This window comes from Phyllobates terribilis, unplaced genomic scaffold, assembly GCF_046119375.1.
Source record: "Phyllobates terribilis strain yellow unplaced genomic scaffold, ASM4611937v1 Scaffold_1__5_contigs__length_1240528914, whole genome shotgun sequence".
NCBI lineage: Eukaryota > Metazoa > Chordata > Amphibia > Anura > Dendrobatidae > Phyllobates > Phyllobates terribilis.
In genome coordinates this window covers 63,372,744-63,399,068 of record NW_027362761.1, presented here as the reverse complement: position 1 = coordinate 63,399,068, position 26,325 = coordinate 63,372,744, and the positions used below count along the sequence as shown (strand labels likewise).

Here is a 26,325-nt window from a genome sequence, read left to right as displayed (position 1 = left end):
CGATTCCACCAGCGGCTGTTAGGGGCACATTACAGCTGATCAGACCACGAAAAAATGTGGGCTCAGTGTCGGGGCCGGAATGGAGTGCAGGGACACGGCCGATGACGGTCATAAAGGGGTTCATTATGTAAAAACAAAAAAAGTAAAAAAAAAATAAAAAAAATAAGCCTGATTTAAAAAAAGATGGTTAATTATAAATTCCATTTAAATCTTTAGGCTGTGTGCCCACGATGCGTTTAAGCGTTTCCGCAGTGGCAAAAACGCTGCAGAAACGCTTAAAAAACGCTTGGTAGAAGGTCTGCCATGTCCCCCAATGATAATCGGCATGTGCTGTGCACATGCTGCGGAAATTTCCGCTGCGGATTATCATTGCGGAAAAAAACGCAGCACTACCAATTATTTTGCGGAAGTGCTGCGTTTTCGCCACCATTGACATGCATTAGAACGCATGGATTACGCATCACTGCATATGTAGATCCGCATTCTACGCGTTTCAATGTGCGGATGGTACCCAGGTCTAGAGGAGAGGAGACTCTCCTCTGGACCCGGGTACCATAGAACCTGTAAAAAAAAAAGAATAAAATAAAAAATAAATGTTATATTTACCTTCTGACGGCCCCCGGTCTCCTCGTCTTCGCTTGCCGGCAGATCGCGGTGGACTGAAGGACCTGTGCTGACGTCATTTAGTCATGTGACGGCAGGTCCTTCAGTTCAGTGTACCGCGAGCTGCCGGCATGCCAGGACGGAGCAAAGCAAGACTGCGGGGGCCATCAGAAGGTAAGTATAGATTTATTTTTAAACATTCTTTAAGGTCACACTATATAAATCCATGCCGTTTGCATGGATTTATATAGTGTGACCAAGTTGTCAAGCACTTTCCAAGTGATGCTAAAATATATAAGAAAGCGCTTGTCAACCCGCATGCGGAAATGCATGTGAAGAACGCTTCACATCCGCTTGTTCCTGGTAGGAAAAAGCAGGTACAATCCGCAGGTACAATCCGCAGGTACAATCCGCATGCGTTTTTTCTGCCAGGGAGATGCAGAAACGCTCAGGAAAAATCAGGAGCATTTCTGCATTGTGGGCACATAGCCTTAGAACAGAAACACAATTATTGATTAAAAGGCATTGGCAGCATATGATATTTTCTATATAATAGGAATGACTGACCTTTCATTCTTAAATATTGAGACAGTAAAATTCTTCAGGAAGTTGCCAATCATGACATTTGGACATTCCAGAGCAACAAGATCTAAAACAAAACACAAGATAATGTAGATATAGTCCATCATCTGTGTCACAACTGAATAGCACAAGAGATTTTACTATACTTCTTCTAATGCTGCATTTGCCCAAGAAAACCTAAAGAGTGTATAAAGCAATTAGTTACTACAAGTCCCTCCCTTATAAGGATAAGGCTTATTTTTGCTTTTGGGAAGCAGCATGTAAAAGTGTTATATTCGTATACAATAAGTTCTACTTTTCTTTTTTGTGGAGGAGGGATATCACATTTTAACCAACAGATGTTTTTTTTCTTGTTGTTGTTGTTTTGTGTCTTTCTTGCATGTTCACAATAAGAGCATAAGCACTTGTTTAGAGGGACAACTAACAATTTTGGGTACACGTAACTTTTTTTTGGGGGGGTTAATGGGTTAAAATGTGATTGTGCCCTTTTTTTACACTGTTCAATGCTCTTGAGAGAGATCTATATTATATATATTATGAGATAGCTCTATTTTTTTTTTAACAGGTTGCCATATATGTATTTTTTTATATTATGCTTTTTTTTTTTTATTTAAACGTCAGGTCTCGCTATTTGATTTGCGCATTACTTCAGTAATACAATGTAATGTTCCTGCATTGTACTGTATTACTACTGCCTATCAGTGTTTACTGACAGGCATTCTATTAGGTCCTTATGTAAGCCCGGACACAGGCTGGGTAACACAGGAGTACCTATATGGCAGGAACGGGGCCATTCAGCAGGTCCACAGCTGCCAAGGTCATCCATCAGCAACCCGTGATCACGCTAGCTAGCTCTGGTCACTGCTAAGAGACAGGTGCTGGCTGTATAATACATGGTACATCATGGACAAGACAAAATAAATGTCTATTTTCCACTTACTGAATATAAAACAACTTATTATACTAGCTAGACAAACTAATCAGTGAAAAAATCTTATTGTGGACTGAAACCACTAAGCCTATGCTGCCTGCACTGAAATCTCTAATATATAATGTAAGTTGGTAATGGAAACTTTCTGGTTCATTGATATATTTATACAGTGTGGTGGTCTTAGCACTGACACGAATAGCAATAAGGTCTCCACTGGTATAAGCATGCACATACACTTTATGGCAATGGTACATGGTATAGACCCATTAGTTTCCAATGGAAGAATTTGTCAAGTATAACTCCAATGTTTTTCAGATTGTGTTTTAGTAGGCACTCAAGCATTGTGTGACTTGTAGTTCCCCTTACTTAGGGTGAAATATTTGGTATTACTTGTATTTCTTTTGTGGACTGATTATTTTAATGCCTGGGCTCATAAAGACTCTCCAGACCCCAGCTTAAAACCTCATATATGCCCATGAGGCTGTAAGCTCATGGAATGAGAAATATGGCTAACTGAACCTGGTGTTATAATGCACATTTATCATTCCAAAGCTTGTGCCACACCACTTTTTAATGCATTTTATATGAAATACTATTTCAATAAAAGATTGCCAATTCATCAGCAAATGTATTTTTGACTCACTTTTTTGGACATTAAATATCAGAATATAATGATACTGGGGTCTTACCAGTGATTCTAGTCCATGCCAAAATAGGTTATTATAATAAGCACAAAATGAGTCTGTTTCTAAATCTGAGATTGGTGTAGTCATACAAAGATCAGAGCAGCTTTTCAAGAACGCTGTGCCTCCCTAATAACTAGGGAGCACCTTACAGGTTTGAAAAGCACCGACAAAGCAGACAAACATTACAACGTCTCAGCTTTTATGAGAAAATATGGGACACCGAGATAAAAGGACATACATCAGGCAAATACATTTACAACAATGCTTACCCTTCCGTTTTATCATTTTAGTATTAATTAGTTTTATTAGAGTGTCCAAATACCACAAAGCACGGGCTTTCCGATCAATGTCTTGAGCATACTTAAGATCCGCAAGTTCTTGAAGTACATATGCACCATGTCTACGAGGAAAAGATAGGTACAAATTATCATCACATCTGTCTATAACCGATCATACCGCTGATTTCGGGGGAGATAGAACACCTCAAAGCATTGGTTAATCAACGGGTTGTGCTGCAATCACAGGTCAGATCACAACTTTTGGGTGGATTATCTCACCAGGAGTGAGTAATTCTGTTGTGCTGAACCACTAAATCAAGAAGCACTTGACCCAGGAGCTATACCTAGGTTTAAAGATTTGGGGAAACTTGCCCAAAAAAATGCACATTAATACATTGTCAATGCACTTACATTAAAATGTTTTTCTCTAAAAAGATGGGCCATACCAATTGATCAAGTTTTGTGTTACACAGGTTCTCCCACCCATTCTTTTTGGTGGATGACAGATACATGTGAGGGATACTCTCTACGGTATATATGTAATGATAATTAGTTGGATGCACTACCTACAAGCTTTGTATGTACCTCAATTAAAGGGAATCTGTCACCCCCTGGGAGATTTGAGACCTCTACTATGGCCATACAGGTTATAAAAAAGTAAATCTATACATACCTGTATGGCCCATAGTAGAGGTCTGATTGCAGAGAAATGTAGTTTTATATAATCTGTTTTCACATGCTTGGCGTCCCCCAGACGCAAAGAAATCCCCGCCTATCTGATTAGCAAGGCAAGAAATCCCCGCCTATCTGATTAGCAAGGCAAGAAATCCCCCGCCTATCTGAATAGTAAGGCAAGAAATCCCCCGCCTATCTGATTAGTAAGGCAAGAAATCCCCGCCTATCTGATTAGTAAGGCAAGAAATCCCCCGCCTATCTGATTAGCAAAGCAAGAAATCCCCGCCTATCTGATTAGCAAAGCAAGAAATCCCCGCCTATCTGATTAGCAAAGCAAGAAATCCCCGCCTATCTGATTAGTAAGGCAAGAAATCCCAGCCTGATTAGCAAGGCAAGAAATTCCCCGCCTATCTGATTAGTAAGGCAAGAAAACCCCGCCTATCTGATTAGTAAGGCAAGAAATCCCCGCCTATCTGATGATTTTGCATCCCACACCCCTCCCCTGCACGTCACAGATCCACGGGGCGTTTGCCAGCAGCACTTCCTCGGGATTAATCCACACAGTTTGGGGGGCAGAGGTGCTGATCTCCTGTGATCCTCAGAGAGCCTCCATGGCCACGATGAGCTACAGAGGTGCCACACAATAAGGCTATGTGCCCACGATGCAGAAATGCTCAGGATTTTTCCTGAGCGTTTCTGCATCTCCCTGGCAGAAAAAAAACGCATGCGGATTGTACATGCGGATTGTACATGCGGATTGTACATGCGGATTGTACATGGGTTTTTCCTGCCAGGGACAAGCGGAAGTGAAGCGTTCTTCACATGCATTTCTGCATGCGGGTTGACAAGCGCTTTCCAAGCGATTTTAGCATCACTTGGAAAGTGCTTGACAACTCGGTCACACTATATAAATCCATGCAACCTGCATGGATTTATATACTGTGACCCGAGAGAATGTCAAAAAATAAATGTATACTTACCCTCTGATGGCCCCCGAGACTTTCTGCGCTCCTGTGCTGGCTGCCAGCAGATCGCGGTACGCTGTACTGAAGGACCTGCCGTCACATGACTGACGTCAGCACAGGTCCTACAGATCTGCCCGCGATCTATCGGCAGCCAGCACAGGGAAGGAGTCCGGGGGCCGTCGGAAGGTTAATATAATCTTTATTTTTTATTTTCTTCTTTTTTTACAGCTTTTAATGGTACCTGGGTGTGGAGGAGAGTCTCCTCTCATCTACACCTGGGTACCATCCGCACATTAGAACGCGCCAATTACGCAAGTACAGATGCAGTCTTGCGGAATTGGCGCGTTCTAATGCAAGTCAATGGCGGCAAAAACGCAGCGCTTCCGCAAAATAATTGGTAGTGCTGCATTTTTTCCCGCAATGATAATCCGCAGCGGAAATTTCTGCAGAATGTGCATAGCACATGCGGATTATCATTGGGGTATATGGCAGACCTTCTACCATGCGTTTAAGCGTTTCTGCAGCGTTTTTGCCGCTGCGGAAACGCTTAAAAAACGCATCGTGGGCACACAGCCTAATACTGTCCTTCTGCCGCCGTCCGCTGCTCCTGGAGGAGGGGAGGAAAAGGGCACCTCCTCCTGATGTCAGCGACATGAGCGCTCAGTGAACCGTGAGCGCCAGGATCAGTGTGAACATCCAGTGACCGGAGGTCTCCGTCTCCTCCCCTCCTCCAGGAGCAGCTAACGGCGGCAGAAGGACGGCGGTATTATTGTGTGGCACCTTTGTAGCTCATCGTGGCCATGGAGGCTCTCTGAGAATCACAGGAGATCAGCACCTATGCCCTCTGCCCTCTGCCCCCCGGACCATGTGGATTAATCCCGAGGAAGTGATGCTGGCAAACGCCCTGTGGATCTGACATGCAGGCGAGGTGGGGGAAAAGCAAAATAAGCCGATAGGCAGGGATTTCTTGCCTTACTAATCAGATAGGTAGGGATTTCTTGCCTTACTAAGCAGATAGGCGGGGATTTCTGGCCTTACTAATCAGATAGGCGGGGATTTCTTGCCTTACTAATCAGATAGGCAGGGATTTCTTGCCTTACTAAGCAGATAGGCGGGGATTTCTGGCCTTACTAATCAGATAGGCAGGGATTTCTGGCCTTACTAATCAGATAGGCAGGAATTTCTTGCCTTACTAAGCAGATAGGCGGGGATTTCTGGCCTTACTAATCAGATAGGCGGGGATTTCTGGCCTTACTAATCAGATAGGCGGGGATTTCTTGCCTTACTAATCAGATAGGCAGGGATTTCTTGCCTTACTAAGCAGATAGGCGGGGATTTCTGGCCTTACTAAGCAGATAGGCGGGGATTTCTGGCCTTACTAATCAGATAGGCGGGGATTTCTGGCCTTACTAATCAGATAGGCGGAGATTTCTGGCCTTACTAATCAGATAGGCGGGGATTTCTGGCCTTACTAATCAGATAGGCGGGGATTTCTGGCCTTACTAATCAGATAGGCGGGGATTTCTGGCCTTACTAATCAGATAGGCGGGGATTTCTGGCCTTACTAATCAGATAGGCGGGGATTTCTGGCCTTACTAATCAGATAGGCGGGGATTTCTGGCCTTACTAATCAGATAGGCGGGGATTTCTGGCCTTACTAATCAGATAGGCGGGGATTTCTGGCCTTACTAATCAGATAGGCGGGGATTTCTGGCCTTACTAATCAGATAGGCGGGGATTTCTGGCCTTACTAATCAGATAGGCGGGGATTTCTGGCCTTACTAATCAGATAGGCGGGGATTTCTGGCCTTACTAATCAGATAGGCGGGGATTTCTGGCCTTACTAATCAGATAGGCGGGGATTTCTGGCCTTACTAATCAGATAGGCGGGGATTTCTGGCCTTACTAATCAGATAGGCGGGGATTTCTGGCCTTACTAATCAGATAGGCGGGGATTTCTGGCCTTACTAATCAGATAGGCGGGGATTTCTGGCCTTACTAATCAGATAGGCGGGGATTTCTGGCCTTACTAATCAGATAGGCGGGGATTTCTGGCCTTACTAATCAGATAGGCGGGGATTTCTGGCCTTACTAATCAGATAGGCGGGGATTTCTGGCCTTACTAATCAGATAGGCGGGGATTTCTGGCCTTACTAATCAGATAGGCGGGGATTTCTGGCCTTACTAATCAGATAGGCGGGGATTTCTGGCCTTACTAATCAGATAGGCAGGGATTTGTTTGCATCCGGGGGACACCAAGCATGTGAAAACAGACTTTATAAAAGTACATTTTTCTGCAATCAGACCTCTACTATGGGCCATACAGGTATGTATAGATTTACATTTCTATAACCTGTATGCCCATAGTAGAGGTCTGATAACTTCCTGGGGGTGACACATTCCCTTTAAGGACACCGATTTCTTCTTTGCATGCACATGACAAATGCAGTACTAGTGTCCTACTTTATCACCATAAATACATTAATAAGTTGGCTTACTGTTTCTTCTCTATCCTCTCCTGCAGCTCCTCAGGTGTCATATTCTTAAAAGCAGAAGCAACGTTTTCCAGGGATTCATACTCCACAGGAGAGATGACTTATCAAAGTTAAGAACAAGTATCTACTGATCGTTCTGGCATATCACATTTATACTACTCATACAGTTACATGCATCTATGCGTAAAACAACAACATATATTTAGGAGATAATTTCATTCAGTAAAATTCTGTGCACCCTATTTTGAATTACAGTGCCCGCCTCACTGGTGGAGCAATACACCTTTAAAGAGAATCTGTCAACAGGTTTCTGTTATGCAATCTGAGAGCAGCAAGATTAGCGGCTGAGGCACGGATTCCAGTGATATATCACTTGCTAGGCTGTGTGTTGCTGTTTTAATAAAATCAGTATTTTATCAGCAAGAGATCATTACAGGACTGTGACTCGTCCCTCTTAGTCAACCTGTGTGTGTAACCCCACCCTCATGACTGATTAGCAGCTTTCTGTCAATTTACCGTTCACACAGAAAGCTACCAGTTAGTGCTTGGGGCGTGTTATACAAGGCTCAGCATTTGAGCACTGCCAGATCTGCAGCAGAGAAAACTATGATTGTATAAAAACAACAGTATGCAAACAAGCAAGCGACATCGCTTAAATCAGGGTCTCTGCCTCTAAATCAAAACCTGATGAGAGATTCCCTTTAACCCCTTACTGGCCTGGGGTGTATTAGTACGCCCCAGGCAATCACTCCCACTTCAGCACGGGCTCCGGCGCTGAGCCTGCACTGAACCGGGCACATGTCAGCTTCTTACAGCTGACATGCGCCCGCAACAGCCGCGGGTGGAATCGCGATCCACCCGCGGCTGTTAACCAGTTAAATGCCGCTGTCAATCTCTGACAGCGGCATTTAACATCGCCGCGCCAGAAGCGTGGCATTAGCCCCGCTCATCGGTGACCCAGTTACGTGATCATGGGTCACCGATGCGTGGGCATGTCAACCTGGGGTCTGCAGCAGACCCCTGTGGTTGTCATGCCTTACTTGCTATGAGCGCCATCTAGTGGTCGGCGCTCATAGCACATGTAACAGAGCCGATCAGACAACTGCAGATTCTAGTCTCCTATGGAGACTATAGAAGCATGCAGAAAGAGGAAAAAAAAGGTTTTTAAAAATATGAAAAACATAAAAATATAAAAAAAGTTTAAAATCACCCCCCTTTTGCCCCATTCCAAATAAAATACTAAAAAAAAAAAAAAAAACAAAAAAAAAAACCCCCACACACACATTTGGTATCGCCGCGTTCAGAATCGCCTGATCTATATATAAAAAGAATTAATCCCATCGGTAAACGGCGTAACGAGAAAAAAATTCTAAACGCCAGAATTACGTTTTTTTGGTCATCGCAACATTGAAATAACATTGAAATCTACCCCAAAATGGTATAAAAAAAAAACGTCAGCTCAACACAAAAAATAAGCCCTCACTTGGGCCCATATCCCGAAAAATGGAGACACTACGGGTCTTGGAAAATGGCGTCTTATTTTTTTTTAGCAAGCTTTGGATTTTTATTTCACCACTTAAATAAAAAAGAACCTATGTTTGGTGTCTACTAACTCGTAAAGACATGGAGAATAATAATGGCAGGTCAGTTTTAGTATTCAGTGAACGTGGTAAAAAAAACAAAACAAAAACCAACAACAGTGGAATCACATTTTTTTTTTTTTTTTTTGCAATTTCACCGCACTTTCACCGCACTTGGAATTTTTTTTCCCGTTTTCCAGTACACGATATGGTAAAACCAGTGATGGTGTTTAAAAGTACAACTCGTCCCACAAAAAATAAGCCCTCACATGGCCATATTGACCGAAAAATAAAAAGGCTATGGCTCTGGGAACAAGGGGAGCAAAAAATGAAAATGCAAAAACGGAAAATGCTCTGGTCATTAAGGGGTCAAAAACCAGTCCATTTTTCATGTTTTTTCATTCCCACTTTCCAAGAGTTTGTGTTAGTGTTCCTGTTAACACATAAGGGCTTGGTTTTTTTTTTGAGGGACAAGTTGAATTTTTTTTGATGGCACCATGTAACTAGCCAGATAACGTACTGAAAAGAAACTTTTTTTGTGGAGTGTAATATGAAATAAAATTAGGAAGAAAACGCAATTTCACCATAGTTACTTTGGTTTTGTTTTTGATAATCATGTGCAATTAAAAAAAGTGCTTTTTTTTTTTTAAAACACATGTACAACAAACATGACTTATGGCATAATTCATCACCAGCCTCAAATTATTCTGTTGAAGGATACGTAGATCAAATTCGTATACGCTCTCTTTTGTGTCAGCTTTAGCATTACATGGAGGTAAGAATAGTGAATAGGACTCCTCCTCGTTCCTCTCCACAACTTCCTGCACCAGTTCTGTAAGAATGACAGCGAACATATTATTCACAATTATGTTAGAGATGATTTCCCATCTCTGCGGTTAGTGCTAGAGGCTCCATAATTCAATAAGTTGCTTCATCAGGCATTTTATTCTCCAGCTAGATCAAAACGACTTTGGATATCTTGTAATAATTTGTGTTTTCAGTGTCAGACAGAACAAGGTACCTTATACAGTTAGGTCCATATATATTTGGACAGAGACAACATTTTTCTAATTTTGGTTCTAGACATTACCACAATGAATTTTAAACAAAACAATTCAGATGCAGTTGAAGTTCAGACTTTCAGCTTTCATTTGAGGGTATCCACATTAAAATTGGATGAAGGGTTTAGGAGTTTCAGCCCCTTAACATGTGCCACCCTGTTTTTAAAGGGACCAAAAGTAATTGGACAATTGACTCCAAGGCTATTTCATGGACAGGTGTGGGCAATCCCTTCGTTATGTCATTCTCAATTAAGCAGATAAAAGGCCTGGAGTTGATTTGAGGTGTGCTGCTTGCATTTGGAAGGTTTTGGTGTGAAGTAAACATGCGGTCAAAGGAGCTCTCCATGCAGGTGAAACAAGCCATCCTTAAGCTGCAAAAACAGAAAAAACCCATCCGAGAGATTGCTACAATATTAGGAGTGGCAAAATCTACAGTTTGGTACATCCAGAGAAAGAAAGAAAGCACTTGTGAAGTCATCAATGCAAAAAGACCTGGGTGCCCACCGAAGACAACAGTGGTGGATGATCACAGAATAATCTCCATGGTGAAGAGAAACCCCTTCACAACAGCCAACCAAGTGAACAACACTCTCCAGGAGGTAGGCGTATCAATATCCAAATCTACCATAAAGAGAAGACTGCATGAAAGTAAATACAGAGGGTTCACTGCACGGTGCAAGCCACTCATAAGCATCAAGAATAAAAAGGCTAGACTGGACTTTGCTGGGGGGGAACCACTGTTTTCACAGCGGGGCTTGGAAGGGAATGAGCCATTTTACTTTTTGAATGTAAAATTTGCTGGCATAATTAACGGATGCCATGTCGTGTTTGGAGGGCCGCTGATGTGCCAAAACAGTGGAAACCGCCCACAAGTGACACCATTTTGGAAACTAGACCCCTCAGGGAACTTATCTAGATGGTGAGCACTTTGAACCCCCCCCCCTTCACAGAAATTTACAACACTGAGCTGTGAAAATAAAACATTTTTCCGCAAGAATGTTTTTTTTAGCACAAAATTTTGCATTTTCACAAGGATAGCAAAGAGAAAATGGACCCCAAAATTTGCTATACAATTTATTTTGAGTATGCAGATATCCCATATGAGGTTGAAAACTACTTTTGAGGCATAGTGCAAAGCTCAGAAGGGAAGAAGCACCATATTGGAGTTCAAATTTTGCTGGACTGGTTTGAGGGTGCCATGTCACATTGGTAGAGCCCCTGAGGTGTCCACTCAACTGAACCCACCTTAAGTGACACCATTTTACAAACTACACCTCAATAAATTCATCTAGGGGTGCAGTGAGCATATTGACACCACAGATGTGTCACAATTTTATACCATTGGACAGTGAAAAAAAAAATTAAATTTTTACCACAAAAGCTGAGTGGGGAGTTGCTTTTTTATGAATGGAGTTGAAGCTTTTATTGGGAACATTTTAGATCACGTTTATCCTGCGCTCTACGCTGAGCACTTATATCGGGGTTTTACATCTAAATCTCCAAGTGACGTGATTCAGATGAAATCCTCAAGCGATCCATTCACTATAATGAGGCAGTAAAGTTACTATGGACTCCATCTAGCCTCTGTTCAGCGGTGTCCTTTTCAGAAGTGCACAAAACTGTGGCCGACGGCACTTTTATGCACGCCTAATAAAAAGACGCACACCGCAGGATCATAGGCCAGACAATGTCCACAGTGCCTCCTGCCTCATTACAGGGAATCTTCTGTAGTGGGTTACGTCTGAATCGCGTATTTTAGAGATTTACATGGAAACCCCAGTGTAAGCGCTCAGCGCAGTGCGCCGGGTAAATGTGAGCCGAGCCATACTTTGGTTCTTTGTGCCTCCCAAAGATCAATCAACAGCATGAGAAAAAAAATATATTTTTTTTTACGCTGTTCCTCGTGCAGTATACCGGTAATTGATTAGATGACTTTATTCTTCGGGTCGGTGCGATTACAGAGATACCAGATTCATATCGGGTTTTTATAACTGACAGCTGTCACACACTAAAAGACGCTTTTTATTGTAAAAACAAGTTTTTGCATCCCATTTTGAGAGCTATAATTTTTCCATATTGCTGCTGACAGTCATGTGATGGCTTTTTTTGTGGGACGAGTTGACATTTTTATTGGTACCATTTTCGGGCACGTGACATTTTTTTGATCGCTTTCTATTCCGTTTTTTGGGAGGCAGAATGAACAAAAACCAGCAATTCAGGAATTGTTTTTTGGGGATTTTTTTTATGCCATTTCGCGTGTGGTAAAATTCATAAGGCAGCTTTATTCTTCGGGTCAGTACGATTTACACAAAAAACATTTAATACAAAAAATAATTATTTTGGCATCGCTTTATTCTGAGAGCTGTAACTTTTTTATTTTTCTGCTGACTGAGCTGTATGGTGGCTTGTTATTTGTGGGACAAGATGACGTTTTCAGCAGTACCATATTTATTTACATGCGTCTTGTGGATTGTGCTTTATTCCACTTTATGTTCGGCGGTTTGATGGTAAAGCATAGTTTTTTGCCTCTTTTTTTTACGGCGCTCACTGAAGGGGTTAACTAGTGGAACAGTTTTATAGGTCGGGCCATTACGGATGCTGCAATATCAAATGTGTTTTTTGTTTTGTTTTTAAAACAGGTAAAATGTATTTATTGGATTAATATTTTCTCCTTATTTTGGTGACTTTTAAAAAATATATTTTTAGAATTTTTATTAAATGTGTTTCTACTTTTTTACATTGAAAATGATGCCCCACCCTGGGACAAACTATCTGATGCTCTGCAGTGCATTTGCACTGCAGAGTATTAGATCAGCGTCTGACAGGCAGGAAGGAGGCATCTCAGCTCCGGCTCTCTGAGCAGGCGCTGAGTGCCCACATTCCTGCAGGACCCTGCGGCCATCTTGGGACCGGAGGTAACTATGGAGACCATCAACACAAAACGTTCATATCGCGTTGTGTTGATGGGATCACAGAGGGAGCCCATTCCCTCTGTAATGTCGCTGTTACTATTGACAGCAGCATCAGAGGGGTTAAACACCCACTATTGGTGATCGCGGCGGCGCTCAGCGTGAGCCCCCCCATCACTGCACAATACATATACTGCTCTTTGTGGGAACACAGCTCCCGCAGAGCAGTACATGTCCTGCACATGTCAGGAAGGGGTTAAACAGTAAGTACCCACAGAAATATGACAAGACCTGGGTAGAGCAGACCTCCACTCATCAAGTCATCTCTTTGATACTTCCAATTCACCAGCTGCCCAAGTCACCCATAAACATGGAAGTCTTGTGTCTTTTTACTGTTGGAGGGGGTGTGCGTAAGGGTTGTCCATCACAATGGAGTACTTCACATTCACAAGTCATTTTCTGTGGAATATAGTGGTTGTTTCAAGTGGTTTGCTAAAAATGTTAAAAATATAGCCTTTAAAAAAAATAAAATTATAAAGATTTACTCCCATCTTGACCAGTTCTCAACCCTGATACTCCTGTCTCAGATGGGAATAATCCCTTAACATGTACAGTTGAAACCAGAAGTTTACATACACTATATAAAAAGACACATATGCATGTTTTCCTGATTTCTGGCATGAAATCAGAATAAACCTTTCCCGTTTTAGGTCCATTAGGATTACCATCATTTTTAATATTTGCCAAATGCCAGAATAATGAGAGAGAGAGAATGATTTAAGGCATTTTTATTACTTACTGCAAAGTCAAAAGTTTACATACATTTCATTAGTATTTGGTACCATTGCCCTTAAACTGAATGGCTTGGGTCAAAAGTTTGGGATATCCTTCCACAAGCTTCTCACAATAATTGGTTGGAATTTGGGCCCAATCCTCCTGACAAAACTGGTGTAACTGATCCAGGTTTGTAGGTCGCCTTGCTCGCACCTGCCTTTTCAGCTTTGCCCATAAATTTTCAATAGGGTTGAGATCAGGGCTTTGTGATGGCCACTCCAAAACATTGACTTTGTTATCCTTAACCACTTTGTTACCATTTTGGCAGTATGCTTCGAGTCATTGTCCATTTGGAAGACCCATTTCTGCCCAAGCTTTAACTTCCTGGGTGATGTCTTGAGATGTTGCTTCAGTATTGCCACATAATCTTCTTTTCTCATGATGCCATCTATTTTGTGAAGTGCACCAGTCCCTCCTGCAGCAAAACCAGGGCTGTGGAGCCGGAATCAGTGTCCATTTTGGTGGAGTCGTAGTCGGTATAAAATGGACCGACTCCAACTCCTAAAATATATAATAAATTGGGTACAGTAATTCAATGCAGTTTGTGGGGAATATTTTTTCATAAGAATTTGGGGACGTTATGAAATGTCCTATAAATGTCTGTCCTATTCCTGATCTAAGGGTCTAGACTTTTAGCTGAGATGAATCTATGCTACAGTAACTTTATCACTTAAACATGAGCCAAGTATGAGGGAGTTGTGGAGTCGGAGTCGTGGAGTCGGTGTCATGGAAATTGGAGTCGGAGTTTTGGCTTACCGACTCCACAGCCCTGAGCAAAAACAACCCCACAACATGATGCTGCCACCCCCGTGCTTCACAATTGGGATGATGTTCTTAGGCTTCCCCCCCCTTTCCACCAAACATAACGATGGTCATTATGCCCAAAAAGTTCAATTCTAGTTTCATCAGACCACAGGACGTGTCTCCAAAAATTAAGGTCTTTGTTCCTGTGTGCATTTGCCAACATTAATCTGGCTTTATGTTTCTTATGTAGTAGAAGAAGCTACCAAAACACATGGCATCATCATATGGGCATAGTAATCTTAGTGTATGTAAACTTTTGACTTTGCAGTAAGTAGTAAAAATGCCTTAAAACATTCTCTCTCTCTCATTATTCTGGCATTTGGCAAATATTAAAAATTATAGTAATCCTAATTGACCTAAAAACGGCAAAGGTTTATTCTGATTTCATGTCAGATATTGAGAAAACAACACTATATAAAAAAGGCATATGTAAACTACTGTTTTCACCTGTATTTGTCTAGCAACATTAAAAGCTTAAAGGGGTTGTCTGGTCCAAACTGATAAGTTTACAGTCACTTTGTGTGACTGCAGACTTGGGCTGCATGCCCACTATGCGTTTTTGCCGTGGAATTTCTGCAGCGAAAACGCTTAAAAAACACTTCGTAATACGTGCTCCATGGTCCCCAATGATAATCTGCATGTGCTGTGCACATGCTGCGGAAATTTCCGCTGCGGATTATCATTACGGAAAAATACACAGCATGTCCATTAATTTTGCAGACACGCAGCGTAATTGCCGCCATTGACTTGCATTGAAATGCTTCATATCTGCATGACTACATGTGCACATGCGGATATCCTACGGTTCAATGTGCGGATGGTACCCGTGTCTGGAGAAGAGGAGACTCTCATCCAGACCCGGGTACCATAGAACCTGTAAAAAAAAGATTTTAAAATAAAAAAAAAAAAACAACATTATACTCACCTTCTGATGGCCCCCGGTCTCCATAGCGATGCGTCCTGGCTCCCCAGCGGCTCGCGATGGTCTAAAAGGACCTTCCATGACGTCATTTAGTCATGTGACAGGTCACGCGACCGCTGACTTGTCACATGACTAAATGATGTCATGGAAGGTCCTCTTAGACCATCGCGAGCCGCTGGGGAGACCAGAGGCCATCAAAAGGCAAGTATAATTTTTTTTTGTTTTTTACCATTTTTATTCTTTTTTTAACTAACTTGCTCACACTATATAAAATCCATGCCGGTTGCATGGATTTATATAGTATGACCAAGTTGTCAAGCACTTTCCAAGTGATGCTAAAAGCGCTTGATAACCCGCATGCAGAAATGCATGCAAAAACGCTTGACAAACGCTTCTACCTGGCCGGAGAAACGCATGTAAAATCGGCATGCGTTTTTTCCTGCCAGGGAGATGCGGAAAAAATGTGCAGCATTTCCGCATCGTGGGTACTTAGCCTTAAGAATCCCCCCAGCGCAGGCACTGTGCGCTGCAAGGATTTGCCGGTCTCTAAGCCGGGACCGGAGGGTATGTATGTGTGTTACATACTCCCAGCCGGGGCCCGTCTAGTGGGCGTGGCCTTGCTCTATACACTTATAGAGGTCATGCACCAACTACAGATATGGCCGTTCAGAGCGTGCGGCCTCGCTCCATACAAGCGTATGGAGCGCAGCCACGCTCACTGGATGGGCTCCGACCTGGCCGGGAGTATGTATAACACATACATACCCTCCAGTCCTGGCTCAGAGACGGGCGAATCCCCGCAGCACACAGAGCGTGCGCTGGGAGGATTCATAAGCATGCAGTCACACAGACAATGGAGACTTTTCAATTTGGACCGGACAACTGCTTTAAGTGGGTCAGATTGGTATGTTCCCCTCTGTATACCTGAGAACAGTGCGCTGGACCCCAAGAACAGGTATCTACAGAGCCCAATCTTGAGTGGAGCAACAGTGTGATTTTATCAGCTTTATGTAAATGATGATGGTCAGTAAAGATAAAGATGTGACCAGACAAGTGTGTGTCACTTTCACAGAGGTTACAGAAACAGTTGACAAAACTGAGTATTCTAGAAATGTCTAATAAGAAAGAAGCATTTAAGTGACATAATGACTGGATATGGTACAGATTAACTACTTGCCTGTCCCCTTGGATTCAATAATCTCCTCCGCCGCCTTTGTCATTTCTTTACTTAGAATTTCACTGCCGACTTGGTTCAGCTTTCGTGAACTTAAAGCACGTTTCTGCTTGTTCGTTCCAAAGACCTCAATCAGAGCATCAACCTATTCAATAAAGAAATATCATCAATTTAGTATGGGCAATACATATTTTCTTTTCAACCTCATGAGATTATATACTGTTTTAAGTGTCAGCGGTCTTGTTGAGACAAACCCTTTTAACACCTTCGATAAGTAGCCAATTTTCATTTCTACGATTGCATCAAGGGAGGACACAGACAGAAGAGTGCCTGTATGCAAGAATCGCATATGAGCCCATTGACGTCCAAATAATCATCATAAAGCACCAGTTTGTGTCTGTGAGAGAAGAAGACCCCCTTGTGCAGCTGCAGAGATTTCACCAATGGTATATGTCCACATGTCTGCATTTTTTTTCCTGCCAATCCTCCAAGAACCATAACTTTTATTTTTCTGTCAATATAGCTATATAAGGCATTGGTTCCTGGTTTTCACTTACATCATTTATTTTACCATACAATGTAGTGAAAAATGGGGGAATAAAATTATAAGTGGGATGAAATGGTGAATGAAATGCAAGTCCACCATAGTTTTTTGGATTTTGTTTTTATGATACTCATTGTATGGTAAAAGTAACATGGAAACCTGATTCTCCAGTTCTGGTTGTTTATTTTGTTATTTAAAGTGGTGGGAAAAAAAAAAACCTTCAGAAGTTTGTATAAAATGAATACAAACATTTGGTTTGTGTTGCCACTTTTCGAGACTGGTAACTTTTTTTTTTTCATCTGTCTCTGGAGGTGTGTGTGGACTTGTTTTTTGCATGGTGCACCTAGAGGGGCTTAATAATACCAGTTTTGGGCAGATATAAGGTTTATATTACATTTTTTGGTTTCTTGGGGAGTGCGGAAGAAAATCGGAGTACCCAATATAAAGCCACACAAACATGGGAAGAACCTACAAACTCCTTGCAGATGTTGTCCTTGGTGGGATTAGAACACAGTGCTGCAAACCACCACTTGCTGCATTGACATTTGAGGATGAGAGGGTGCTATATACATATTCCTTAGACATAAAAGGCATATTGGCTATCAAAAAGGGTTTAGGCGTGAACTAAAAACACACCTTTCAGGCAGACCTATCACATTCCGGAAACTTTAACACCCTACTCCATAGAGCCTCAGAACTCGATCCCTGCTATAAACATTATCCCCTTAAATCTATGCGCTTAATACACAAGTACAGTCTGGCCCCTGACTCATGCTTTTTGTGTACTGAATTATAAAAGATAGCTGGGCCACTGTAGATATCAAGCACTTACTTTTACCTCCTGCGTGGCGCACACGCCAATTGGTTAAAATTGTTGATTCATTTACTATTCTGTAATGTCTAATTTTATTTGTACTCTGAATTGTGAAGTGCTGCAGAATATGTAGGGGGTATGTAATGATTAGTATCGCCAAGGTAAAGGTTGCAGGAGTAAAATTCTGCCAAGCTCCTGGTGGTACAAATGAAGACAGTCAACAGTCCAATGTGCATAGGGTGCAGCAGGGTCCTATGGTGGCAATGACAATCCAGGAGCCTTTAGAAATGCAGCTAAAAGTACAGACATGCAGGGAGCAGATAGAGGGAAGGATTTGGCAAGATGCACAGATATAAGCAAATTCACTTAGGTGCCTTCCGAACAAGTGTAAAGCAACATCTGAGCTGCTAGTTAAGGACTCTAGTAAAGCACATGTGAAATTCTGGATTTAATTTTTGTACACAGACTCAGTAGTAAAGTGTAACAGTGGGTACCTGCTCAGGCTCTAGAAATAAGGACACATTGCCTTTTCAGCACTTTCCCTTCATAGAGTTTGGAACTTCTCAATCAGTAAGATAAGGCAAGTGTCAGACATATACAGCAGCTTAGTAAAATATATTTTCTGATATTTCAAGATATAGAACGTGAAAATTTCCTCAGCGCAGAGTGCAACCATTGAACGTACCTTTTCTCGGTAAGTTCTGCTCGGCTGGTCTGTGACATCTTGAACTTGTCCCTCTGTCGACGAAACAAAAAAAAAAAAATATTATATATATATAAACAAAAAATATTACATAGTTTGTTTCACCTATGTCTCCACTCATTTTATCAATCAGAAATTGTCATCCATAGGCAAAATACTGTGCTCAGCAAGGCTCTTAGAGTTAACTTATCCAAGAGCGTTATTATGTACGCTACCCCATTATAATCTACACCTTCACATCACATATCACCCAAAACTTTTACTCAGGAGCACCTTAATTGTACCGGTACAGATGAGCTTTATACAGTAACCTCTGTAATATAGTGACCCAAAACTGCACTGAAGATCAGACCTTCTAGGTGGATGGACTCAAAGCTTGTATCTGTCTGCAAAGTCACCAAGTTTTCGGCAGTGTCTAATCAGTGTTTTATTGGGAGCAAGATGAATGTTTGCTTTGGGTCTAGTTGAACGTGTCAAGTTGCCCAGAAGTACACCTTATGCAAGGATAAGAGTTTCATTTAATCGGTATTCTTCTCACCAGTAGCTTTTCTCTCCAGTATTGGCTGCATACTAAACTGCTCGGCATCATACACTTCCATCTTCCCAGTTTCTTTATTTAGTACTCCAACAAAATATCTGAAATATAATCATATCCTATTCACCAAGGCACACAGTGTAAATACATAAAACATGAAGTCTGTAGCAAAAAGAAAAACCTATCCATGCAGTTAGACTACACTGTTACAGTGAAAATGAGTTAGCTGCAAAGAGCTCCTATTTATTTCTATGGTTTATATAGCGTCATTATCATTTACAGTCTTGAATCAGCTCATTATGCAGTAGCTGGCACAAATAAGATCCAATAACTGATAAAAACACTCTGGAACCAAAATAAGTGATTTACAATTTACTCAGGATTTGTCTTTGTAACATCTTTAAGCAGATCTCCAGGATATCTCTCCTTGAACACACATAAAACCTATGGTTACCGGCCTTTATACTAGTAACTGCACATATTTGCAATGACTAGGCAATGACGCTGGGCATGAACGTAGCAGACTGCCTCCCTAACGATAGCACTAACGGAAAATATCCAACAGGATTTAGAAAAGTCGTTCCATGTACAGAGAAGAATCAGCATTATGTGGCCTTATTTTTGGTTGTTCGGCTGCTTTCAGTTAGGAATGACTGTACTTGGAGTGAAAAGACTCCCTGTAATGTAGGAAGACGGGGACATAGCAGCAGCCTGATCCTATGGCATAATCAGAAGGCATGCAGCTGGCAGATTTGTAACTACAGTACAGACCAAAAGTTTGGACACACCTTCTCATTTAAAGATTTTTCTGTATTTTCATGACTATGAAAATTGTACATTCACACTGAAGGCATCAAAACTATGAATTAACACATGTGGAATTATATACTTAACAAAAAAGTGTGAAACAACTGAAAATATGTCTTATATTCTAGGTTCTTCAAAGTAGCCACCTTTTGCTTTGATGACTGCTTTGCACACTCTTGGCATTCTCTTGATGAGCTTCAAGAGGTAGTCACCGGAAATGGTCTTCCAACAATCTTGAAGGAGTTCCCAGAGATGCTTAGCACTTGTTGGCCCTTTAGCCTTGACTCTGCGGTCCAGCTCACCCCAAACCATCTCGATTGGGATCAGGTCTGGTGACTGTGGAGGCCAGGTCATCTGGCGTAGCACCCCATCACTCTCCTTCTTGGTCAAATAGCCCTTACACAGCCTGGAGGTGTGTTTGGGGTCATTGTCCTGTTGAAAAATAAATGATGGTCCAACTAAACGCAAACCGGATGGAATAGTATGCCGCTGCAAGATCCTGTGGTAGCCATGCTGGTTCAGTATGCCTTCAATTTTGAATAAATCCCTAACAGTGTCACCAGCAAAGCACCCCCACACCATCACACCTCCTCCTCCATGCTTCATGGTGGGAACCAGGCACGTAGAGTCCATCCGTTCACCTTTTCTGCGTCGCACAAAGACACAGTGGTTGGAACCAACGATCTCAAATTTGGACTCATCAGACCAAAGCACAGATTTCCACTGGTCTAATGTCCATTCCTTGTGTTCTTTAGCCCAAACAAGTCTCTTCTGCTTGTTGCCTGTCCTTAGCAGTGGTTTCCTAGCAGCTATTTTACCATGAAGGCCTGCTGCACAAAGTCTCCTCTTAACAGTTGTTGTAGAGATGTGTCTGCTGCTAGAACTCTGTGTGGCATTGACCTGGTCTCTAATCTGAGCTGCTGTTAACCTGTGATTTCTGAGGCTGGTGACTCGGATAAACTTATCCTCGGAAGCAGAGGTGACTCTTGGTCTTCCTTTCCTGGGGCGGTCCTCATGTGAGCCAGTTTCTTTGTAGCGCTTGATGGTTTTTGCAACTGCACTTGGGGACACTTTCAAAGTTTGCCCAATTTTTCGCACTGACTGACCTTCATTTCTTAAAGTAATGATGGCCACTTGTTTTTCTTTACTTAGCTGCTTTTTTCTTGCCATAATACAAATTTTAACAGTCTATTCAGTATGACTATCAGCTGTATATCCACCAGAGTTCTGCACAAGACAACTGATGGTCCCAACCCCATTTATAAGGCAAGAAATCCCACTTATTAAACCTGACAGGGCACACCTGTGAAGTGAAAACCATTTCCGGTGACTACCTCTTGAAGCTCATCAAGAGAATGCCAAGAGTGTGCAAAGCAGTCATCAAAGCAAAAGGTGGCTACTTTGAAGAACCTAGAATATAAGACATATTTTCAGTTGTTTCACACTTTTTTGTTAAGTATATAATTTCACATGTGTTAATTCATAGTTTTGATGCCTTCAGTGTGAATGTACAATTTTCATAGTCATGAAAATACAGAAAAATCTGTAAATGAGAAGGTGTGTCTAAACTTTTGGTCTGTACTGTACATAATGAAAACACAAAATCACACATAGTAGATTTGTTCTGGACCTGTCAGCAGCTGTCCCATTCTTTGGAATAGGGCTTGCAGAAATCATTGTTAGCCACCACTACAACCTCCGTTCAGATGAATGAAAATTATTTTCAGTTCAGACATTTCTACACTAAATGTGATTATAGCTCTCTACTGATGAGGCAGTGCTAAAGCTCAACAGAATAGGACTGTGGAAAAAAAATAGAATTAGACTTACTGGTAATTCGGTTTCTAATAACCCTCCACGACAGCACCAAAGGAGGATGTCACCCCACCCTAATAGGGACAGGAAACACAAAGGTCAAATAGCCCCTCCCTCCAGTGTTTTATAAAGGACCACACAAGTATGGATGCTTCAAATTATATTTATTCTTATTCAAATTAGATGATTTTTTGGCTAACCAAGCCTGGGAGGGAATTACCAGTGCTGTCGTGGAGGGTTATTAGAAACCGAATTACCGGTAAGTCTAATTCTATTTTCTCCAATAACCCCCCCATGACAGCACCAAAGAAGGAGTACCAAAGACTCATGTTTAGGGAGGGACAATGGCCTGAAGCACTTTCCGCCCAAAGGCCAAGTCTTTAATGGACATTAAATTAAGTTTGTGATGCTTGGTGAAGGTATGGACCGAGGACCATGTAGCTGCTCTACATATCTGCTCGAGGGAAGCGCTAGCCTTTTCTGCCCAGGAGACGGACATGGCTCTAGTAGAGTGTGCTTTCAGTTTTTCTGGTGGTGAGAGATCTTGGATCTGATATGATTCCACAATTGCTTTCTTGATCAAAGTAGCGATGGTAACCTTTGAAGCTTTCTTTCCTCTGTTCTGACCAGATGGCTGAATAAAGAGGTTCTGATCCTTCCTCCAGGCCTCTGTCTTTTGGAGGTAGTTAAGAACAACCCGCCTCACGTCCAAAGTATGGAATTCTTCTTCCCTTTTATTTTTTGAGTCCTGACAGAAGGAAGGCATGATTATCTCCTGTGATCTATGAAAGTCTAAGACCACCTTTGGCAAGAAAGATGGGTCCAGTTGTAGAATAATCCTATCATCCAGGATTCTCAAATATGGGTCATTCACTGAGAAGGCCTGGATTTCTCCCACTCTCCTGGCAGTGGTAATCGCTACTAGAAAAGTTGTTTCCCAGGCTAATTTATCTGGCTCTATTGAGGCCAAAGGTTCAAACGGTGGTAGTGTCAGACCTTTAAGGACAATATTAAGATCCCAGGAGGGAACGTGGTTGATTATTCTGGGACGCAGACGAGTAGCTGCTGTCATGAACCTTTTTATCCATCGGTGTCCGGCTAGGCTCTGGTCAAAATAGGTACTCAGCGCCGCAATCTGTACCTTGAGGGTGCTGGGTCTAAGGCATTTCTCCAGCCCCTCTTGTAGAAAATCCAAGATCTGGGTCATGTCAGGATGCTGAAGATCTGGTATATTCGGTTTATACCATGTTAGGAAGGTCTTCCATAACTTGCTGTATAGAGTTTGTGATTTGTTTCCTATTTTTTTGTAGGGTATGAATTACTCGGTCTGAGAGTCCCTTGGCTTTCAGGATTGTGAACGCAGAAGCCAGGCCGCTAGATGGAGGTTCTCTGGATCTGGATGGAGTATTGGACCCTGATGGAGAAGGTTTTTGATTACTGGCAGAATGAGGGGACCTTCTATGCTTAGACTGTTTAGTGCACAGAACCAGCTCCTTTTGGGCCAAAGTGGGGCTATCAAGATTATCTTGACCTCCTCGGTCCTTACTTTCTGTAAGGTCCTGGGTAGCAATGGAATTGGGGAAAAAGAGTAAGCTAGATGGAAACGCCACAGGTGAGCGAATGCATCTATCCCCAGGCATACGTCGTCTGGATCTAGGGAAAAGTATTTTTCTGCCTTGGTGTTCTGGTGTCTTGCAAAGAGGTCCACCTCCGGACAACCCCATTCCCCTGGATGGATTTTCCTTCTGCTCAGAAAATCAGCCTGGATGTTGTCTGAGCCTTTTATGTGCAGACCTGATAAGGAACGAAGATGTCCTTCTGCCCAGAAGAATATTCTTGCTGAGATACTTTTTAGATTCTCGTACCTTGTACTCCCTTGATGGGACAGGTGAGCTACGGTAGTCATGTTGTCTGAATAGACTTTTACGTGTTTGCCCGTAATGATTGGAGCCGATATTTTGAGTGCCTCCTCCACTGTCTTTAACTCGCGAAAGTTGGAGGATCTTCTGCTGGTCTCTTCTGTCCAGACCCCTTGGAAGGGGGTTTGAGCGAAGACGGCTCCCCATCCCGTCATGCTGGCGTCTACCGTGACTGTTAGAGGGAACTGAGACCATGGAACCCCTGTTCTCTGGTTTCTTGGGTTGAGCCACCATGACAGGGATGTCTTCACATAATGAGGGATCATGATCTTCCTGTTTAGGGAGTCTGGGGATCCGTCCCACTGTGCAAGAATATGGGTTTGCAATACCCTGGTGTGAACCTGAGCCCAGGATACGGATTGAATGCAGGCTGTCATGGAGCCAAGGGCTGACATGGCAAATCTTAGGGACACCCTGTTCAGTGTCTTTCAGATTCGATATCTTGGATCTCAAAAGTATCTGTCTGTCCTTTGGTAGGAAGGAGGTGTCTGGCGGAGTCTAGTAGAACACCCAGTAACGTTTTTTCTGTGGCAGGGACCAGGTCTGACTTTTGATGATTTATCAGCCACCCTAGAGTGGTCAGGATCTGGATTGTTCTTTGCAGATCTTCCTGGAGTGATGCCACCGAGGGATCTACTAGTAAGAAGTCGTTGAGGTAGGGAATGATGCAGATTTTCTCCTTTCTGATAGAAGCCACTACCTCTGACATAATTTTGGTAAATATTCTTGGTGCTGAGGATATCCCGAACGGCAATACGTTGAATTGAAAATGTAATGTTTGATCCTCTTGAACCACCACAAACCTTAGAAATTTTCGGTATGTTGGATGTATAGGGACGTGATAGTATGTGTCCTGTAAGTCGATAGTTGCCATCACATATCCTTGTCCTATCAAGGGAACTGCTGATCTGATGGACTCCATTTTGAATCTTCGTTAGATGATGTATTGGTTCAAGGGTTTCAGATTTATTATTATTCTGTAAGTGCCATTTGGTTTTCTTATCATAAACAGGCGTGAATAGTGGCCTGTGTGTCTGTTTTTTGGGACTGGTGAAATAGCCCCCAAAGATAGTATGTCTCTTAGGCTGGACATCAGTGCGGTTTTAAATCTCGGGGAGGTTAGACGAGTTATCCTCACTTTTCTTGGAGGATATGAGGAGAATTCGATCTTCACCCCTTCTTGAATTACCTTCAAGACCCATTGACTGGAGCAGATCTTTTGCCATTGGGGAAGGTATTTCATGATTCGTCCCCCCACTGCTTTGGCGTCACCGCTTCTGTTGTCGCTGTCCTTTTGGGAAAAAAATATTCCCATCTTTCCCTCCTTTGAGATAGCTCCACCGACCAGACTTCCCTTTCCCCTTGTACTGGGGATTCTGCTCCCGTGGGGGGCGAAAGGGGGTCTTCTTGTAGTGTCTGGGTTCAGGCAAGGACTTCTTTTTATCAGCTGCCTTCTCCAGGAGGTCGTCAAGGGCCTGGCCAAACATATATTCTCCCCTGAAGGGAATGGAACAGAGTTTTATTTTGGAGGTCACATCACCGTTCCACAATTTCAGCCATAATGCTCGCCTTGTGGAGTTCGATAGGACTGCTGCTCTGGCGGTTATTCTCACAGACTCTGGTGAAGCATCTGCCAGAAAGTCAGTGGCCTTCTGCAGCAAGGGTAGGGAAGCGTGTAGCTCTTCTCTGGATGTGCCCATAGCCAGATGCTCTTCAAGTTGGATGAGCCATCTCGACATGGATCGTGCAACACACGTGGAGACTACATTAGGGTTCAGAAGGCCTGCTGATGTCTCCCAGGATTTCCTGAGAAGGCTGTCCATCTTGCGATCCAGAGGATCCTTCAGTTGCGACAAATCCTTGAATGGTAATATTGCTTTTTTAGAGACTCTTGCCACTTGAATTTCGACCTTAGGAATCTCGGTCCAACATTTTAAAGGTTTCTTCCATCTACCGGAAACCTGTCTTACAATTCTGCTGGTGTATTCAGTCGTCTTTCAGGATTTTCCCATTTGTCCAGGATTAAGTCCTGAATGTTTTTATGCATCGGGAACACCATCTTTTTCTTTCAACGGAAACCACCGAACATCTCTTCCTGGACTGATCTAGTGGGCTTCTCTTTTTCCACCTCCATCGTTCTTCTTAGAGCTGTGAGGAGGTCTTCCATAAATTCCATTGAGAAATAATATTTCTTATTTTCTGGACCTTCCTCTGCTGGGCCGAGTTCACCTTCCTCTATGAGGTCTTCTGGAAGGGATATTTCGTCCTGGGAGTCCGAGTCTCTTCTTTCTTCCAGGGTAATCTTCCTCTTCTTAGCCTTTGGAGGCGAGTCAGAAGTGGATCGGGAAAAGGAGGCCAATGAAGATTGAACTTCCTGACGGACTATACCCTTGATTTCATCTATGAGGGATGGCTGCTTTTCCATAATAATCTTCTCCGTACATTTCTGGCATAAATATTTTTGGTTTGAAGAAGATAGTTTTTTTGCGCATATAGCACACTTCCGGCTAGACTTATTTCCTGGTGCAGGATCCTTGTCCCCTTAAAAAAGAGGGAGAAGAGTAATTAATGTATCAATTGTAACCTGCACCTAGGAAAGGACCCCCAGTGCCAGACTTACTGGGGCTGGAATCACGCTGGGCTCCGCAGACATGGAGAAGATAGATTCCTGACCATCCAGTGTATACAT

General features: G+C 42.6%; 1 protein-coding gene across 3 annotated transcripts in view; it reads right to left on the bottom strand.

Moving 5' to 3' along the window:
* POLR1E (RNA polymerase I subunit E) overlaps window positions 1-26,325 on the bottom strand; it is a 60,900-nt gene that overhangs the window by 20,802 nt on the left and 13,773 nt on the right. For all 3 annotated transcript variants that reach the window (XM_073662631.1, XM_073662622.1, XM_073662651.1), the window contains exons 4-10: window positions 19,099-19,196; window positions 18,543-18,595; window positions 16,503-16,644; window positions 9,517-9,627; window positions 7,219-7,315; window positions 3,072-3,202; window positions 1,171-1,252 (exon numbers count right to left, since the gene is read on the bottom strand). In XM_073662631.1, coding sequence (XP_073518732.1) covers window positions 1,171-1,252; window positions 3,072-3,202; window positions 7,219-7,315; window positions 9,517-9,627; window positions 16,503-16,644; window positions 18,543-18,595; window positions 19,099-19,196 — 714 coding nt within the window. The remainder of the gene's footprint in view (window positions 1-1,170; window positions 1,253-3,071; window positions 3,203-7,218; window positions 7,316-9,516; window positions 9,628-16,502; window positions 16,645-18,542; window positions 18,596-19,098; window positions 19,197-26,325) is intronic.